Source organism: Tachysurus fulvidraco, chromosome 26 (genome assembly GCF_022655615.1).
Source record: "Tachysurus fulvidraco isolate hzauxx_2018 chromosome 26, HZAU_PFXX_2.0, whole genome shotgun sequence".
Classification (NCBI taxonomy): domain Eukaryota; kingdom Metazoa; phylum Chordata; class Actinopteri; order Siluriformes; family Bagridae; genus Tachysurus; species Tachysurus fulvidraco.
This window is the reverse complement of record NC_062543.1, coordinates 12,420,541-12,435,887: the sequence shown is the minus strand read 5'-3', so window position 1 is coordinate 12,435,887 and position 15,347 is coordinate 12,420,541. Positions and strand designations below refer to the sequence as shown.

The window sequence follows — 15,347 nt, the reverse complement described above, 5'->3', positions numbered from 1 at the left end:
AGTGATCAATAATGTCAATAACGTGGCATAATCTGACATTAGCTGGATTTTCACAGCTTGTCTGATTTATTTATTCATAAAGGTTCGGAGTCACTCCATCTGCCTTAGGGGGTTAAACTTTCTTTAATAAGAATGCCCTGGCTTCCAGGCAAGCCTAAAATGAATAGCCTTATAACAGACTAATGGATTTACAGTACCTCACAGGTTTGGTGGATGCAGATTAATCAGAGGAAATGAAGCAGCAAAGTTATTAGAAAGGTCATCCAGGGCGGCATTTAATACTTTGGGAAAATCCCCGGATGTAATCTGCGCCTTTTTAATAAAACAATGACTAGACAGGATTCGGTTTAGGAAAGATGAATCGGACGACGGCAATCTTCTGTCTTCACGCAGCTCTGACGAAATTGCTGAGCGAGACGTGCATGACTTGACGCTAAATCTTGAGAAACGCAGCTGGGAGGACTTTATCACAGTACGCTGTCTGTAAGTCTATGCCATCTGTGTTGACATTTTTATCATGAATGGCCAGTTTATGCTCTCTGTGGGACGCATAACGTTGCTCTGTGAAGACATCAAATGAGCCGTGTAAGAAGAAATAGACACAGTAAGCTCCCGAAACTGACATAGAGGAAGCAGGGCTAACTTTTGGCTAACCCAGAGATATATGTGCGGGGAAAAAACTGACGATGGCTTAATAAAAGAATTTTCTTTTTGTTCTTGCCTTGAGATCTTCTTCCAACTGACTGAAGATTTAAATATCTTAAGTTAATTCAAGCATGTGACATCTAGGAATGGCTATAAACCTCAGACATTGAGTCGTTCCAGTCTTTACTTTAATGAATATTTGCATATAAATGAAGTTTATGGCCAGGTTTAATGAGAAGAGCCAGCCTGACAGGCACAGGGGTTACGACCCTCTTAGAGCGTTTGAAAAATGACGAGCCTTCATAGACAGAGGAAGAATAAGAGATGCAAATGTGCTGATTCACAGTGAAATGTCCGTGAGGCTGTAGCTGCGATCGTAAAAAGAATAATGGACGCTGGTGTCTGGACAGGTGCTAAAAAAAAAGATTTGTGCATAGCGATGTTGATTGAAATGGAATGCTAGGTGAATAAGGTCGCGCGCATGCTGAAGGAGCATCAAACGCTCACGGCGTTTAATCGCTTGCAATCTGCTACACATCTACACAACCCCTACATCATGAAAATAAACTGTCCAGGCATGGAAACGAACTTGAAAGCTGTCCATCGGGTGACGTCGCTGCTGTTTTGTTTGGTGGAGGAGATATTGTTGGACAGAGAGAGTTGAACTGCATGTACAGTGCTAATTAGTAGGCTAACTATTTTTACTTTTGTGGCCTGGCGGTAAAAAAAAACGTTATACTGTTGTGCAGTCGTTTTTGCCGTCATCCTCACACACCCTTCTGTCTCTAAAAAAAAAAGACACAACAATAACATTTTGGGAGTCTGATTCATCCGGTCTCAGACCTAACACCGAACCCATATGTCTGAGACAAGCAAATTTCCACTTTCTTATGGCAACTTTCAAGAACTGTGCTGTAAATTTTGGCCGCCAGGGACAGCTGACAGTCCCGTGGGAGTGTCTCGAAAAGTTACCACCTTCAGGGCAAGGGGTTAAACAGTAAAGATAAAAGGCATAAATAAAACAACCACTAAAAAAGACCCTGTCCCGTAAAGAAAAAGAAAAGAAAAGCTGGGTGTCTGTATAATTTGCGAGCCACAGGATACGCTAAAATGGTTCTTTTATTCAGTCTAAAGTGAGATTTAGCTAACTTTCTGGTCCATTAAAACACTCCACAGCCTACAGCCTGGAATTTATACACACTGTGAGGAGCACATAACTTCTCCATAACAGACTGTTCTCAGACACGCTCCTTTTTCACTCAAAAACTGAGGTTCAAATGTTTTTTAATCATCACTAAAGAACTGATTCCTAAACCTTGCAAAAAAACGAGGCAGATTTGACTCACAGCAGTTTTAAAAAATAATAATATAATACACCTGAACTCGGTATACGGTGTAATCAAATATAAATCCCTCCTTCTTCTTGTTAGCCAATGACACCAGTAGTCATTAATGTACCACAAATAAGTCATGATTTTTACAGTGCAGAAAATGAGCGGGGAAACAAAACACACCATATAATAGAAGAATTACGGTTTTCTGTGTTTTTTAGATTCTTTTAAAGAGTACAACGGACTGTGAAATTGTAAAACAAAGACCTAATGGATGGGAACACTTTCATATATATATATATATATATATATATATATATATATATATATATATATATATATATATATATATATATACATACATATATATAATTGTATTTATTTAATTATTAGATATTTCGTTTTAAATTATACTACAAAATTATACAACACATATATTTACTTTTTTATTTATTTATTTATATAAATATATAAAATAATTTATTTAAATATATTTAAAAAGTGTTTTTATTCATAGAGAACAATTCCTTCCAGGAAAGACTACTGATTCTTTCATTTCATTTCGAGACTCGGAAACAAGCAAAAATCCCACCAAAGTTCTGCTTCGTGGACTGGTGCGATATCTACTTGTCAGTCATTCCTGTTATTAAAACAAACAGAACTACGTTATCACACACTTCAACATTCATGGGATTTTTTATTTATTTTATTTTTTTGATGAAGCTTTTGCAGAAGATTCATTTCAAACAATGTTGGCTTTTGTAAGAAGTCCCTGGAGGACTGGAATCTCTGGTGGATTCTCCGCATCAGAAACAGCGACCTGAGGTTAAACATCATGCCTTCAGGCCCTTTGCTACACTGATACCACATCATTATTCAGGACCACCAGCTCACATTAGTGTTTGTTTCGCTTCGATGCCCTGCAGATGTACTGACCCAGCGAGATCCAAAAGCGTGGGTTAGACATCGCATGAGCAACCGCATGTTAAATAAAACAGTTCGACAAGTAACAAAATTGTGTTGTTTCTGGGTATTTCAGACTGTGTAAGTCTGAAATTCATACTGCTGTTTGTGCATGATAAAAATTAATCCTCACATTTGAACAGTGAATGTACCGAGTCCTGCTTCCTAACACATAACTAACTTTGGAGGTTGGGGTCAGAGCACATGGTCAGCTATGATACAGCACCTCTGGAGCTAGAGAGAGTTAAGGGCCTTGCTCAAGGGCCACACAGTGGCAGCTTGGCAGACCCGGCAGACCCTTGAACACCGATCGACAACCAACAGCCTTAAATGCTTGAGCTACCAATGCTAACAGGAATGTTCAACTGCAACGGAAAATATCCTGATTATAAAGTATATAGTTAATTGGTTTGAAGGCAGTGATGGATGAGTGATGTACTGTTACTATGTAAAGAATATTTTACAGTACAGACAGGAATCATTGGAAGAAACGCTAACGAGAAATATAGACGAGTGACCAATTTGCACCAGTGGTGATGGTCTTCATTCATTCATTCATTCATTCATTTTCTACCACTTCTCGGGGCACGGGGAGCCTGTGCCTATCTCAGGCGTCATCGGGCATCAAGGCAGGATACACCCTGAACGGAGTGCCAACCCATCACAGGGCACACACTCTCATTCACTCACACACTCACACACTACGGACAATTTTCCAGAGATGCCAATTAACCTAACATGCATGTCTTTGGACCGGGGGAGGAAACCCCCGAGGCACGGGGAGAACATGCAAACTCCACACACACAAGGCGGAGGCAGCAATCGGACCCCCAACCCTGGAGGTGTGAGGCAAACGTGCTAACCACTAAGCCACCGTGCCCCCCGATGATGGTCTTGATGCCGCCAATAGTGTGAATAAAACTTAGATCAATGTACACATGGTCACACTATTTACTATAAAACGACGCATTTCTCCTTTACTATAAGCCTTTGTAGGAGGACTTGTGGTGGTGCAAGATGGGCTCAATCAATAAAAGAGCACATGACATAACATGTATGTAGGCTGTATGTAGACCTACCTAAAACCCCCATAATCTCTTTTCAACATAGTCAATATTTTATTGTTTCCACATGGCTTGGAGGTGATAGAAAGGCTTCTTGAAGTGTTTCCGTATCGACAAAAAAAATGTGTGACAGGATCTTTCAAACACACTGTTCATAAAAAAAAACAAAAAAAAACAGACGATCGATCGAAGTGTGAGAAACAAACAATATCAGGTCGGTGGCAGATCTCTTTTGTTAGAAACACCTTTGGTTTAAAAGAGATGTGACCTCTTAGAGGTCAGAAGAGAATGGCCAGACTGGTTCGAGATCACAGGAGAGTGAAAGTGATTCCAATAACCATTGCACAACCGTGGTGAGCTGAAATCTGTGTCTAAACCTTCAGGAAGATGGGATACAAGAGCAGGAGGTCATATTAGGGTGCATTCCCTTCATCTGAGACGAATCCGATACTTCAGCAGGTATAATTAGTAAATACTTTAGAACGAAAAGCTTTTCACGTGACTTTCTCAGAGTGTATATTTATATAGCATGTTTATGGTGTAGATTTTTTGTTGCTTATTTGTCACTAAACAAAGGTTTAGTTGTCCAGGTGATTCACTGATGTTTATCATCAAGTTTGGGTATTCCATACTACTGTAAGTCCAATACTAATTTGGACATCTCCTTGGGTATTTCTAAAAAAAAAAAAAAAAATTGATGGCAAATTTTCCTGCAAAAGCTGTGCTAAACAAACCATCGTGCCAGATGTAATTATTCCATTGTCAGTCGTTGAGCTGAAGAACAAAGGAAGCGAAATCCTGCTACAGCAGTCGGTGGTCTGTGTGGGGGCAACACACATGAATATGCATGGGCATATGTAAGCTCGTCTCTACGTACTGGATGTGCCATTACAAACTCATTGTACTTGATTATGAGATCTACAGGGAGCCTGTGAAGGAGTGGAGAGATGGATGGTGGTGGCAGGATGTTGGCACCGTGCCGGACTGCCGGCGAGGGCTGCTCGAGGTTTGTCGTGGGTTCTCATACAAGAAAAACAGTAATACGCCCACCAGGCCAGAATCGGAATACTAATGTTGGTTACGAACGGAGAAAATTTCGCATGCTGGATTCTTTCTTAGAAGAGAATTGAGCCGTGAATAACAAGAGCGCTTTGGTTGTTTCAAATGTAAGCAGTGCTCTTAGACATAAAGGGTTCCTCAGTGTTTTTTTTTGGTTAGAACACTTGCTTAAAGTGCATAACAGGCTTATAAATAGAACCTTTCCAACTAATACCCTCTTAAAAATAAAGGTGCCAGAAAGATCCAAAAAAAGGCGTTTTTCCAGTGATGCCGTTTTGTTGCCTAACAAAGAACCTGAAAATGTTCCATGTATACAAAATGTTCCTCATTGATACACATACATGGTGTCAAAGCACCATTGTTTTTAAGAGTGTAGTTTCAATTTTTTAATTACATTAACTGCACTGTTGACACAACAACGGTATGGCCAAACGTCATCTAAAGTCTTTACCATTATCTTTATCTAAAGACATTACAAGAAAAAAAAATGAAGCTTACATAAATGAACCACATCCAGGTATTGTTTATTTTCCGTCGACAGGTTAAATGAATTTATGATTTGTCTACCCTTGTATGACCTCATTCACCTTGTATTCAATGTAAGATAATCACATTTAAATCTTATATTATTGTTAGCCACGGATGAATTTGGTCTAACATGAGATTAGGACTTTCCCTGTGAATACCAAACCATGCCACACTTTTTTTTAAGGATGAGCACCAACGTGCATAGTAAAGGAGTCGCACTCTTTGAACTTGCTCTGGCTTGCTCTGGCTTTCAGGCCGTTCTCTTTTAAAGGCCAACCTCAAACACGATAAAGCGCCAAAGAGAGAAGGGCAGCCTGTTTATGTGGTTTGAGATGACATTTAGTAATTTGACATTTTAGAGAAAGCAAATGGCTCTGGAGAGTGGCTACAAGTGCTTGTCTAATATTTACTCAACTGTATAAACTCTATCTCACGTCTCTGGAGGGAAAGAATTAAAGTGTTGGAGAAAACGGATAGTACATTTGTTAGATTTAGAAAGAAACATTTAGAGACAATGTGGACAAATCGTAGACCAATCGGGGAAGCCATTTAGTGTCCAAACTATTCGAGTTTATACATATATGTGCCTTAAAGGTGGGACCTCCGTTGTTTAAAGCCAATGTTGAGATTTGAAATCACCAAAACAAACACACCCCTAACCCAAATGGGTCCCACCCGTGTTTTGATAGCTCCACCCCACACATACACCAGACAAGTATTATGGCGGAACCTGTTGAGGCAGCTGACCGAGGGTATATTTTTACCAATAAATGAACTCAATGAGTAATACAGTGATGTGACATATGACTAAGTACGGTGACCCATACTCAGAATTCGTTCTCTGCATTTAACCCATTCAAAGTGCACACACACAGCAGTGAACACACACACGGCGCAGTGGGCAGACATTTATGCTGTGGCGCCCGGGGAGCAGTTGGGGGGTTTGGTGCCTTGCTCAAGGGCACCTCAGTCGTGGCCGCCCCGAGACTCGAACCCACAACCTTCGGGTTACGAGTCAGACTCTCTAACCATTAGGCCACGAAAGCCCCAGAACCTGTATTACCATAATACTATGGTAATACAAATGCGTTTTTGTAGTACTGTGTGTTGTACCGTGAAAGGTTTATCTCCGTTTCACGCGGAATACGACATTCAGTTCTCTCCAGCGCTGGAAAGATTCTATATTAACACGTCCTGCTTCTTGCCTTATCGTAAGCCTTTCTTCGCTTTCTTTCTTTCTTTTTATCCTCCATGTCAATGTTAAAATCGCTTTCTGCTAATATCACACATGCGCACTGAACACTCTCTCCACCCATATTGACAAGACCCGCCCCTTTCTGCTCAATGGCTACACTTTAGTTTTGTTTTTGTTTTGTTTGCCATCCCAACGCAGTTTCTGAAGCATTTCTCAAACAACGGAGACCCCACCTTTAAAGGTAAGTAGAATTACCTTTAAAGGTTTTCATCTGATGTGTATGTCTTGACATAATGCACTTCACTGGAGCTTTAACTTTCCCAGACAGCTAGCTAATGGATTTATGATTTGTCCACCACTGTGAAAATTATTTATGTTCTGTTTTTAGAATATGTCAACACAGGAGAAAAATCATAGCTGCAGTTAAAAGTAACTCAAGACAGATTGCTCTGCAGGGTTAAGAGGTGCAGGTTCACAGGATTAGACCATATTAGAGGACAAAAGGAAGGCGTGTCGTGGTTTGCGTTATCGTTGCCCGAGGTGACCAGAGAGGGACCTAAAAGTTACACGTTGACAGCTTTTTTGTTGCAAAAGGCCACTTAAAATGGAGACAGGGTTTCTTGAGTATACATTGCACCCTGCATTGAATTTCAAAAACCACTGACATCCAACCCAAAGCGTAATGAGACGTGTGCACGGTCATGTGTGCACATCTATACACTTCAGAGTGCTCTGTGGTTTGTAAAACTGGAACAGTCTGCTTTTTTTTGTAGTCTGCATCGAATCTCAAGGATTAACGTAACGGCTTTATGAAAAACCGATGTGCTTCTGATTGTCTGTTAAGATAAAGTGAAGTAAAAAATGTTATTTACACAAAGGGTTTAAAGCTTCATGCCCCCTCAGAGTGGCAGGACAAACTCCCTGCCAAGTCCTGAGTGGAAATCCCAGAGGTGGGGGGTGGGGGAATTCAGGGGGCATTTATCTGTGCACAAGAGAAGAGAAATTGTGAGGGATAGTGGACTCTTCTACGAGTCGATGACTTCTGTAAACTGAAGGATCTCCTCCTATACCCACACATGCTTGCACAGAAATAAAACCATCTCAGGGCACCAGGGGTGTGCATCTGTTGAGAAGAAAAAGAAAGCATGGGCAAGAGCGAAGATGCTACTAAAGATTTATGAGGGGGATGGGATGGGGTTCTGGAGGAGACTACAGTAGGGGTGGTTTTGTTTTTTGGTTTTTTTTTTTTTTTTTAAATCCCCACACAACTCTGGGATTTCTTCCAGATCTCAGATCAACCTCCTGTCAGAGACAGACATGACAACATGGTCCAGATGGAGCCTTCAAAAAACTGATTGGCCATTTAATACTGCATATTGAAAAGAAAACGAGTTAAGCTGATTAGAACCGTGGCACATAATAAGGAGATATAGCTAAAAGCATGACAAGGGACATAACCTGCTAATTAAAGCCTTTTATCTCTAGGTTTGGCTCTTCTTCTTTTTTTCATTCAAATGCACTGCCAAACATTTTTGTATGGGGGAAATAAAGTCGTCTGTCCTGCACGTTGAATAGCAATATAACTACTCGACTATGAATTCTAATTTCCAGTATTGGATTAGTCAGAGGCGTCCAGCGAGGCAATAATAAACACAGGATGTTCCGGTGTTATAAATCCAATTTCGTTTCCCTTTCACGGCTTTTAAAGGTTCAAAGTGGAAGCTCTGAGAGATTGTGGCTCATATTTTTTCCTGTTCTGTTTCAATTATACATTGAAAGGGAGAGCTGGCATGCGTCCACTGTAGATTCTTCACCCCCTTGTGCTCTAATGCCCAATTACCGCGGTTAGTCTCCACAAGTGACTTTAATAAGCAAGCGAACAAGCAAACACTGAACCTGATCCAACATTTGGCCAAAACCTCTTTTTAGTCCCCTTTGACCAAAATGTGCTGGTACTATTGACTGTTGTGGTCATTTTTTTCTTAACAACGGTCATATCCAAAGACTTTTGAATAAAAGTGACAAAACACACGCTTTGTATCCGAAGCCAATGCTAATTCCAACACGCAGCCAGGTCCATAATATGAATCATAAAATTACCCTGTCTACAAAATCCACAGCCAAATGAAACACTACACTAGAACCTATCCCAGCAAGAATTGCCTCACATTTTACTTTCTTCCTAATACAACTCATTTTTGTGCCTCTGGAATGATCTTGATATGAAGGGATCATTCTTTTTCCTTCTTAAGTGTTCAATTGAGCAGGCCTGATAAGACCAAGCTAGTGCAGATAAAGATCTCAACCTTCTTCCAAACCTACCAGCTGGGTCTCAGACACGAGCTCCCGGTATCATCGTGTCTCCATTATGCTCTTTCAAAAGCGTCGTGGTGGCGCTCGGCTCAGGAATCCCAAGTCTTTTGTCTTGGCTGTGCTCTGAAGCAGTTGATTTGAAGGAACGGGAAGCATGGCTGTCGTCTAGTCGCTGTCTCGCCTCATCAAGGCTTAGAGGGTTGGGCACAGCAAGCCTCGGGCTCGGGACGTGATCAAACAGCCTGCTGAATGAGGGCTGGCATGGCTGACCGGGCCTGAGCAGAGCACATACTGTCTTCTAAATAGTGCTTATGATCAAATAGTACTCTAATGGATAATAATATTAGCAATAATAATAATAGTAATAATATAATTATAAACATAATATATTAGTCAATAACTTTTGATTGTCTGTATTGTGAACCCCTCTATCTAGTAGCAAAACCTGCACTGACAAAGAGCCAATAGGAATCCACTGGGAGTTGTTTTGATCTTCCAAAACAAATCTATTGTCATGCGCAGCAGATCCCTGAATCCGGCTGATCGGCCATCGATTTGTATGGAAGGGCTCAGATGAAATAGAAGCACAATGATATTAATTCTATATATAAAGTATTCACCGTGTCATACCAAAACGCACAAGACGATTCCTGGTGCAGCACAGTATACAATTTTCCTCACAACTGTAATAATAATTTTTTTCCAGTGCTCTTTGCAGTACATACAATCCTTGCTAATCGCTCCTCCTCAAAACACTGTATAGATTGCAACAGATCACAGTTGTAGTCTAAACAGTACCTTAATGCTGATCTTTAGAGTCAGGTAGTGTCCAGTTGGCACAAGTCAATCATTTATACTATATAACAGAACTTTAGAAGTTATAGCCTAATGGGAATACACATAACTCAGATCCAATTGAACAAGAGGTCTTTGTGTATGGCAAACATGGCCTCCATCAGATCTGGATTTACTTAAATATGGCTGTCATTTAGTTTCATGCAGGAATATGATGTGGACAAAGCAACACAGCTGCAATGGTCCGCACCCGCACAAGGAAAATCACCCCCCTGCCTGAAAGAGGACCTGGAGCCATCAAGTGAAACTCAAGACTTCAACATCAACCAGTGGTGAATCCACTAAAGAACTCCTTTGACTATGTGACTAAACTTTTCAGAATTATTACAGATTTAAAATTTCCACTAATTTTTATCGTCTCTCAGAAAATAAAGGTACTGTTCCTTGTTGTGATGGTGATGCCACCAAGTATATGTCTGTTACCAGAAAACGATAAGTTTTAAGGTGAAAATTAGACCTTATGATGGTAGAAAAAGTTGTATGTTTTATTCATAGCGTACCATCAGGTTTAAGAGGCCACAGGATTTCAATATTAACTGATATGAATAGTAGTCTATTGAAAAGATTTGAATCCTGTAGAAGTCTCCTGTCTGCTGTACACTAAGGATGTAACTGGTCTGCTTCAAAATACCATGTGGCAGAAAAACATCAACAAAGCTTTGTGTTGTCTTTACTGAGCTCTGGATGAAACATATAGAAGTCTAGAACCATAGATTTTTTTTTCTCAGTGCTGCAAATTTAGCTATTGCAGTAATCAGTCTGGATTTTTATATGGACATAACGTCTAGCCGGGATAGGTTTAGGTGAAAATTGCTCCAAAAATAATACGAATGATTACTAAAATTTCCCAATACTGCAAGAGCAGATTGGGAATTGAACAGAAGGTTGTGGAACAGCCACATGGTTGGAAGATGAAAGGGAGTCTGAATATGGAGCATCTCTCTGGCCAGGAAAACTGAACGAGTTTGAACTGATGTCTTTCAGCAGATTTTTCACAAGTTTAAGCAGATTTCCCAATTGTAAGAAGAAGAAATAAAAAAGTGTATTCAAGGTAAATTCGCATTAAAGTTTTATGCCTCACAGTTGGCACCCACGTGTTTCTTGATCCCTGCCAGTAATAGCTGTGAAACCAGCAAAGCTCTGTGTCTGGCAATTTTTCACATTGTTTGAGATGAATATAAGAGACCACTTCCACGCCAGTCAACCGTACTGCAACATTTGTAATATTGTTGTATATATATTATCGGATTTATTACCAAATTCAAATAAAATACTGGATTGAAACACCATTATCAAGGAGAACGAAACCAGGCCTAATAATAATGGCTTACGTTAGCAGAAAACTTTATTCTTTCCTATTTGTTTTAACGTACACCTTTTCATTAACCAATTTCATCCATGGCTGCTCAGATACGGACGGAGGGACATTCACTCACTCCATCCTGCTACTTTCATTGCAAAGCCTTTCAACAATTAAACGGAACTGAAGTCAGATAACTTTATATTGGTCGGGTTTTGTTAAAAAATACTAATTCAACTATAAGGTTCTACACACACACACCCCATACCTATTTAAAGCATCGCCAGAAAACCCTTGACAAGACATAAATTATCTCCAGTCTCAACCCAATTAAGAAACCCTGTTTTGATGCAATGCCCAATAACATTATCAACTGTGTCTGTGTCAACTTGTGAATGAAAAACAGCCTTCTCTGTCAAAGTGCGCAAGGTGACCCTCTTCGTCATAAGGACCCCTTATTGGGGGGGTTGGATATCATGACAGTCCACTCAATAATCCCAAAACAGACGGCTGTCCTGCATATAGGCTATGGGGTTTGAGATTGACGGAAGCAGAGGAGGGAGGTCTAATTAATACAAGGTGACCAGAAGGGAAAAACAGGAACTTGATAAATGCTTACGGAGAGATCAGTGTTAGGGATCAACCACTATGGAAGGGGTGTGTGTGTGTGTGTGTGTGTGTGTGTGTGTGTGTGTGTGTGTGTGTGTGTGTGTGTGAAAGGGGTACGGGGAGAGAGAGAGAGAGAGAGAGAGAGAGAGAGAGAGAGAGAGAGAGAGAGAGAGAGAGAGAGAGAGAGAGAGATGGGTAGGGCAAGACTCTGGGAGGGGTCTTCTGAGTAAAAAGGATAGAAAGAGTGTTAAGAGAAGTGGAACATGGATTTGGACTCTTGTTTTGTTTAGGTGCTCTAATTTTGTGCCCCCAGGACAGTCTTGCTTGTGTATTGTGAAAATAATTAATCTAAAACAAATTGCCCTGAGCCACAACCACCAAGCTTTTATAATATTTTGCCTAAAATGGCTTTGGATTAACCAACTAAACGAATAAACGACTAGCATAAAGTGTTACATCCTTGTATCACTTGTAATCACTAAAACAGTACCACGCTTCCGTAACTTTAATCGAACCCTGAGTATTTGATTAAACTTACACAGTATACATCCCATACAAACTATATATTTAAAGGCAATCGTATTTTAAAACAAAGGGTAAATAAGAACGATAGCTGGTGACATTGTTTTCGTAGTGTGCTAAGTAACAACATCAGATGAAGTGTGCAGTGATTACAATCACAAAACTTGGTTGCGGGTTTAAAGGAGAAAAAGAAGACAAAGAGAACTTCCTGGAGTTTCTTTATTCTGTAGTGTAAAGTGCAAAACCTTTTCTCTTCATCACAGGATAGGATAGAACTCCTCCAGCCTTTTGTATGAGAATATATTAAGATTAGGATTAATATTTAGACCGGATTAAAATCCCAAAGACTGTGGAAAAGTAATGGTTCCTTTACTAATCTCATCCGAATGGGGCTGTAACGACAAAGAATAAGCTTTGCAATGGGTTACAGGATCTTACAAGTGTAGATACACTTAATAACATAATAAAATACTATAATAAATTGATTTTGCACTAAAAAAAAAGTCCAGTGTTGTTCAATCTTTTAGAGATATCTGATTCAGCCAAGCTCATAAAACAATACAAACCTAGTTTAGTCTCTTTTCTATAACCCTCAATCAATCTCTGTCAAAATCCATCTTTAATATTGACTTATTTTGGTATTTTAAAAAAAATTAGCAACCTTGAAATTAGCTTTGAAACGTGTTTTCATCTATTTAACAGTAAGAAGCAAAAATAAAGACACTCCCTGCTAAACAGAGTAAGCCCGGATAAACTTAATGAGCGTGAGAAAACGTGAGATTTAGTTTATCTTCTGTAAAAGTTGTAGCGTTTTGTGTATTTTACCTCAGAGAAGAAAATAAAAACAACAACATGCTATAAAGATGCGGTGTCTTTACCTCAGGAGGCTCGCGCGCATCCCTGTTGAACCGCGCTTAGTCTGTGATCTGAAGTTTTCCTCACGATAAACAAACACGTTCAGAGAAAAGAACAGCACAAGAACTAAATAAATACACTTACCTTCCTGAGTAAAGTAACAGATAAATAGAGTGAGGAGTAAAACCGAGCTCTTTGGCACCATTTTCTCCCTTCGGTTATCCCGCAGTTTGGAGAGAAAGGAGAGAAAAAAAATACAGTGTGCACGCTTTCCAATCTGAGCACGCGACTGTGCAGTGTGTGTGTGTGTGTGTGAGAGAGAGAGAGAGAGAGAGAGAGAGAGAGAGAGAGAGAGAGAGAGAGAGAGAGAGAGAGAGAGAGAGTGTATGTGAGAGAGAGAGAGAGAGAGAGAGAGAGAGAGTGTATGTGAGAGAGTGTGTGTATGAGTGTGTGTGTGTGTGTGTGTGTGTGTGTGTGTGTGTGTGTGTGTGTGTGTGTGTGAGAGAGAGAGAGAGAGAGAGAGAGAGAGAGTGTATGTGAGAGAGTGTGTGTATGAGTGTGTGTGTGTGTGTGAGAGAGAGAGAGAGAGAGAGAGAGAGAGAGAGAGAGAGAGTGTGTGTGTGTGTGTGTGTGTGTGTGTGTGTGTGTGTGTGTGTGTGTGTGTGTGTGTGTGTGTGACGGAGAGAAAGAGAGAGATGAGGGAGGGAGGAGAGCAGGCTCTAGTTGCACAAAAATGCTCTCTTGGCTATAATATTGTGCTTATTATTATACACCACTTGTGTGAAAAGAGTGAAGGAAAATGAGTATTTTTGTTTTGTTTTGTTTTTCCAGTTTAAATTTCCAGTAAAAAACAAACAAACAAACAAACAAAAAACATGGGTGTGGTTATAAAGGTGCTACAGGGTGAGATAAACCTTTGAGTTTTTTTCTGCTTCTTTTAACTGAATCAGATAAATTTACCCAGGTCACAGTAACCCCAACTTTAATCCTAGTGCTGGCTCTTTCTCTTGTCAAGTAGTGCACTATCCTGTCAAGAGCACAACTCAATATTAGGATGATGATGATGATGATGATGATGATGATGATGATGATGAAGAAGAAGAACTACACTAACACAATCTAGCACAATCCATGTACACTTCTGGGCCTAAGAAAGAGCCTAAGAAAGCCGTTATTATTATTTTCTCACAGCTGACAGGATGTCTGCGAGAATGCAGACGCTGAAAAGTTGTGTGTTTTCATAGAATGTGTTGTTCCTGAGAGTGAACTGGAGATTCTCCAAACAAACGATTTTGTTGGGGTTGTTTGAAACCCCTGCTGCTTTTACCCATACCACTGCCACCTTTCTGAACAGCTGCAGGGATCTGTGTGTGTGTGTGTGTGTGTGTGTGTGTGTGTGTGTGTGTGTGTGTGTGTGTGTGTGTGTGTGTGTGTGTGTGTGTGTGTGTGTGTGTGTGTGTGTGTGTGTGTGTTTGATGGGGGTCACTCCAGCTGTCCGGCCAGCCCTCACACCATACATCACTCCCTGTTCCTAAACCAACACTGAGACACATTGTACTTCAGCCAAAAAGGAGAGAAGCTTGGTGTAGTTTCTTTCATTCTGTATTTAGTTATTTTCATTTACAATTACTGCTCTGATGCATTTTACAGTTTTCTTGAGAGTAAGACCAACCAATAACCACTGTTTTGGTGGGAAAGCGTAGCGTTCAATTTCGCCTCAGTCTCGCTACTATACACTTGCAATGTGTTTTTAATAAATTTGACTCTAAAGCATATTTTAAGCCTTTGAGTCGCTTTGCCAACTATAAAATGCACCAGATGAACGCAGTGCATTAGGAACCCAAGATGTTCCCTCCATCTGTCAGCACTTCCGCTGCGTTTGTCCACCTGCAGTTTAACGCAGCCCTTTAACTAACACACTACTGAAGAAATTAGAGCAAGGACCTGACAGCACTTCTGAATTCAGGTCAGAATGTGAGAGGCTCCTCTTGTGAACCCTGAAGGCTGCTAAGCATGGAGAGGCAGATGAGGGAAACTATATCTCTCCGGAGAGAATATAAAAGAAGCCAGGCTTTGAAGTTGACTTCAGACCCCCGTGTCTCTCATCT

General features: G+C 40.3%; 1 protein-coding gene across 4 annotated transcripts in view; it reads right to left on the bottom strand.

Annotated features, from left to right (window-relative positions):
- Window positions 1-13,589, bottom strand: part of mcama (melanoma cell adhesion molecule a) — a 39,468-nt gene extending 25,879 nt beyond the window's left edge. For 2 of the 4 annotated variants that reach the window (XM_027178770.2, XM_027178769.2), the window contains exon 1: window positions 13,384-13,589. In XM_027178770.2, coding sequence (XP_027034571.2) covers window positions 13,384-13,444 — 61 coding nt within the window. In that variant the 5' untranslated portion in view covers window positions 13,445-13,589. The remainder of the gene's footprint in view (window positions 1-13,383) is intronic. The other 2 variants (XM_027178768.2, XM_027178767.2) reach the window with 1 other exon arrangement.
- Between the last annotated feature and the right edge of the window lie 1,758 nt (window positions 13,590-15,347).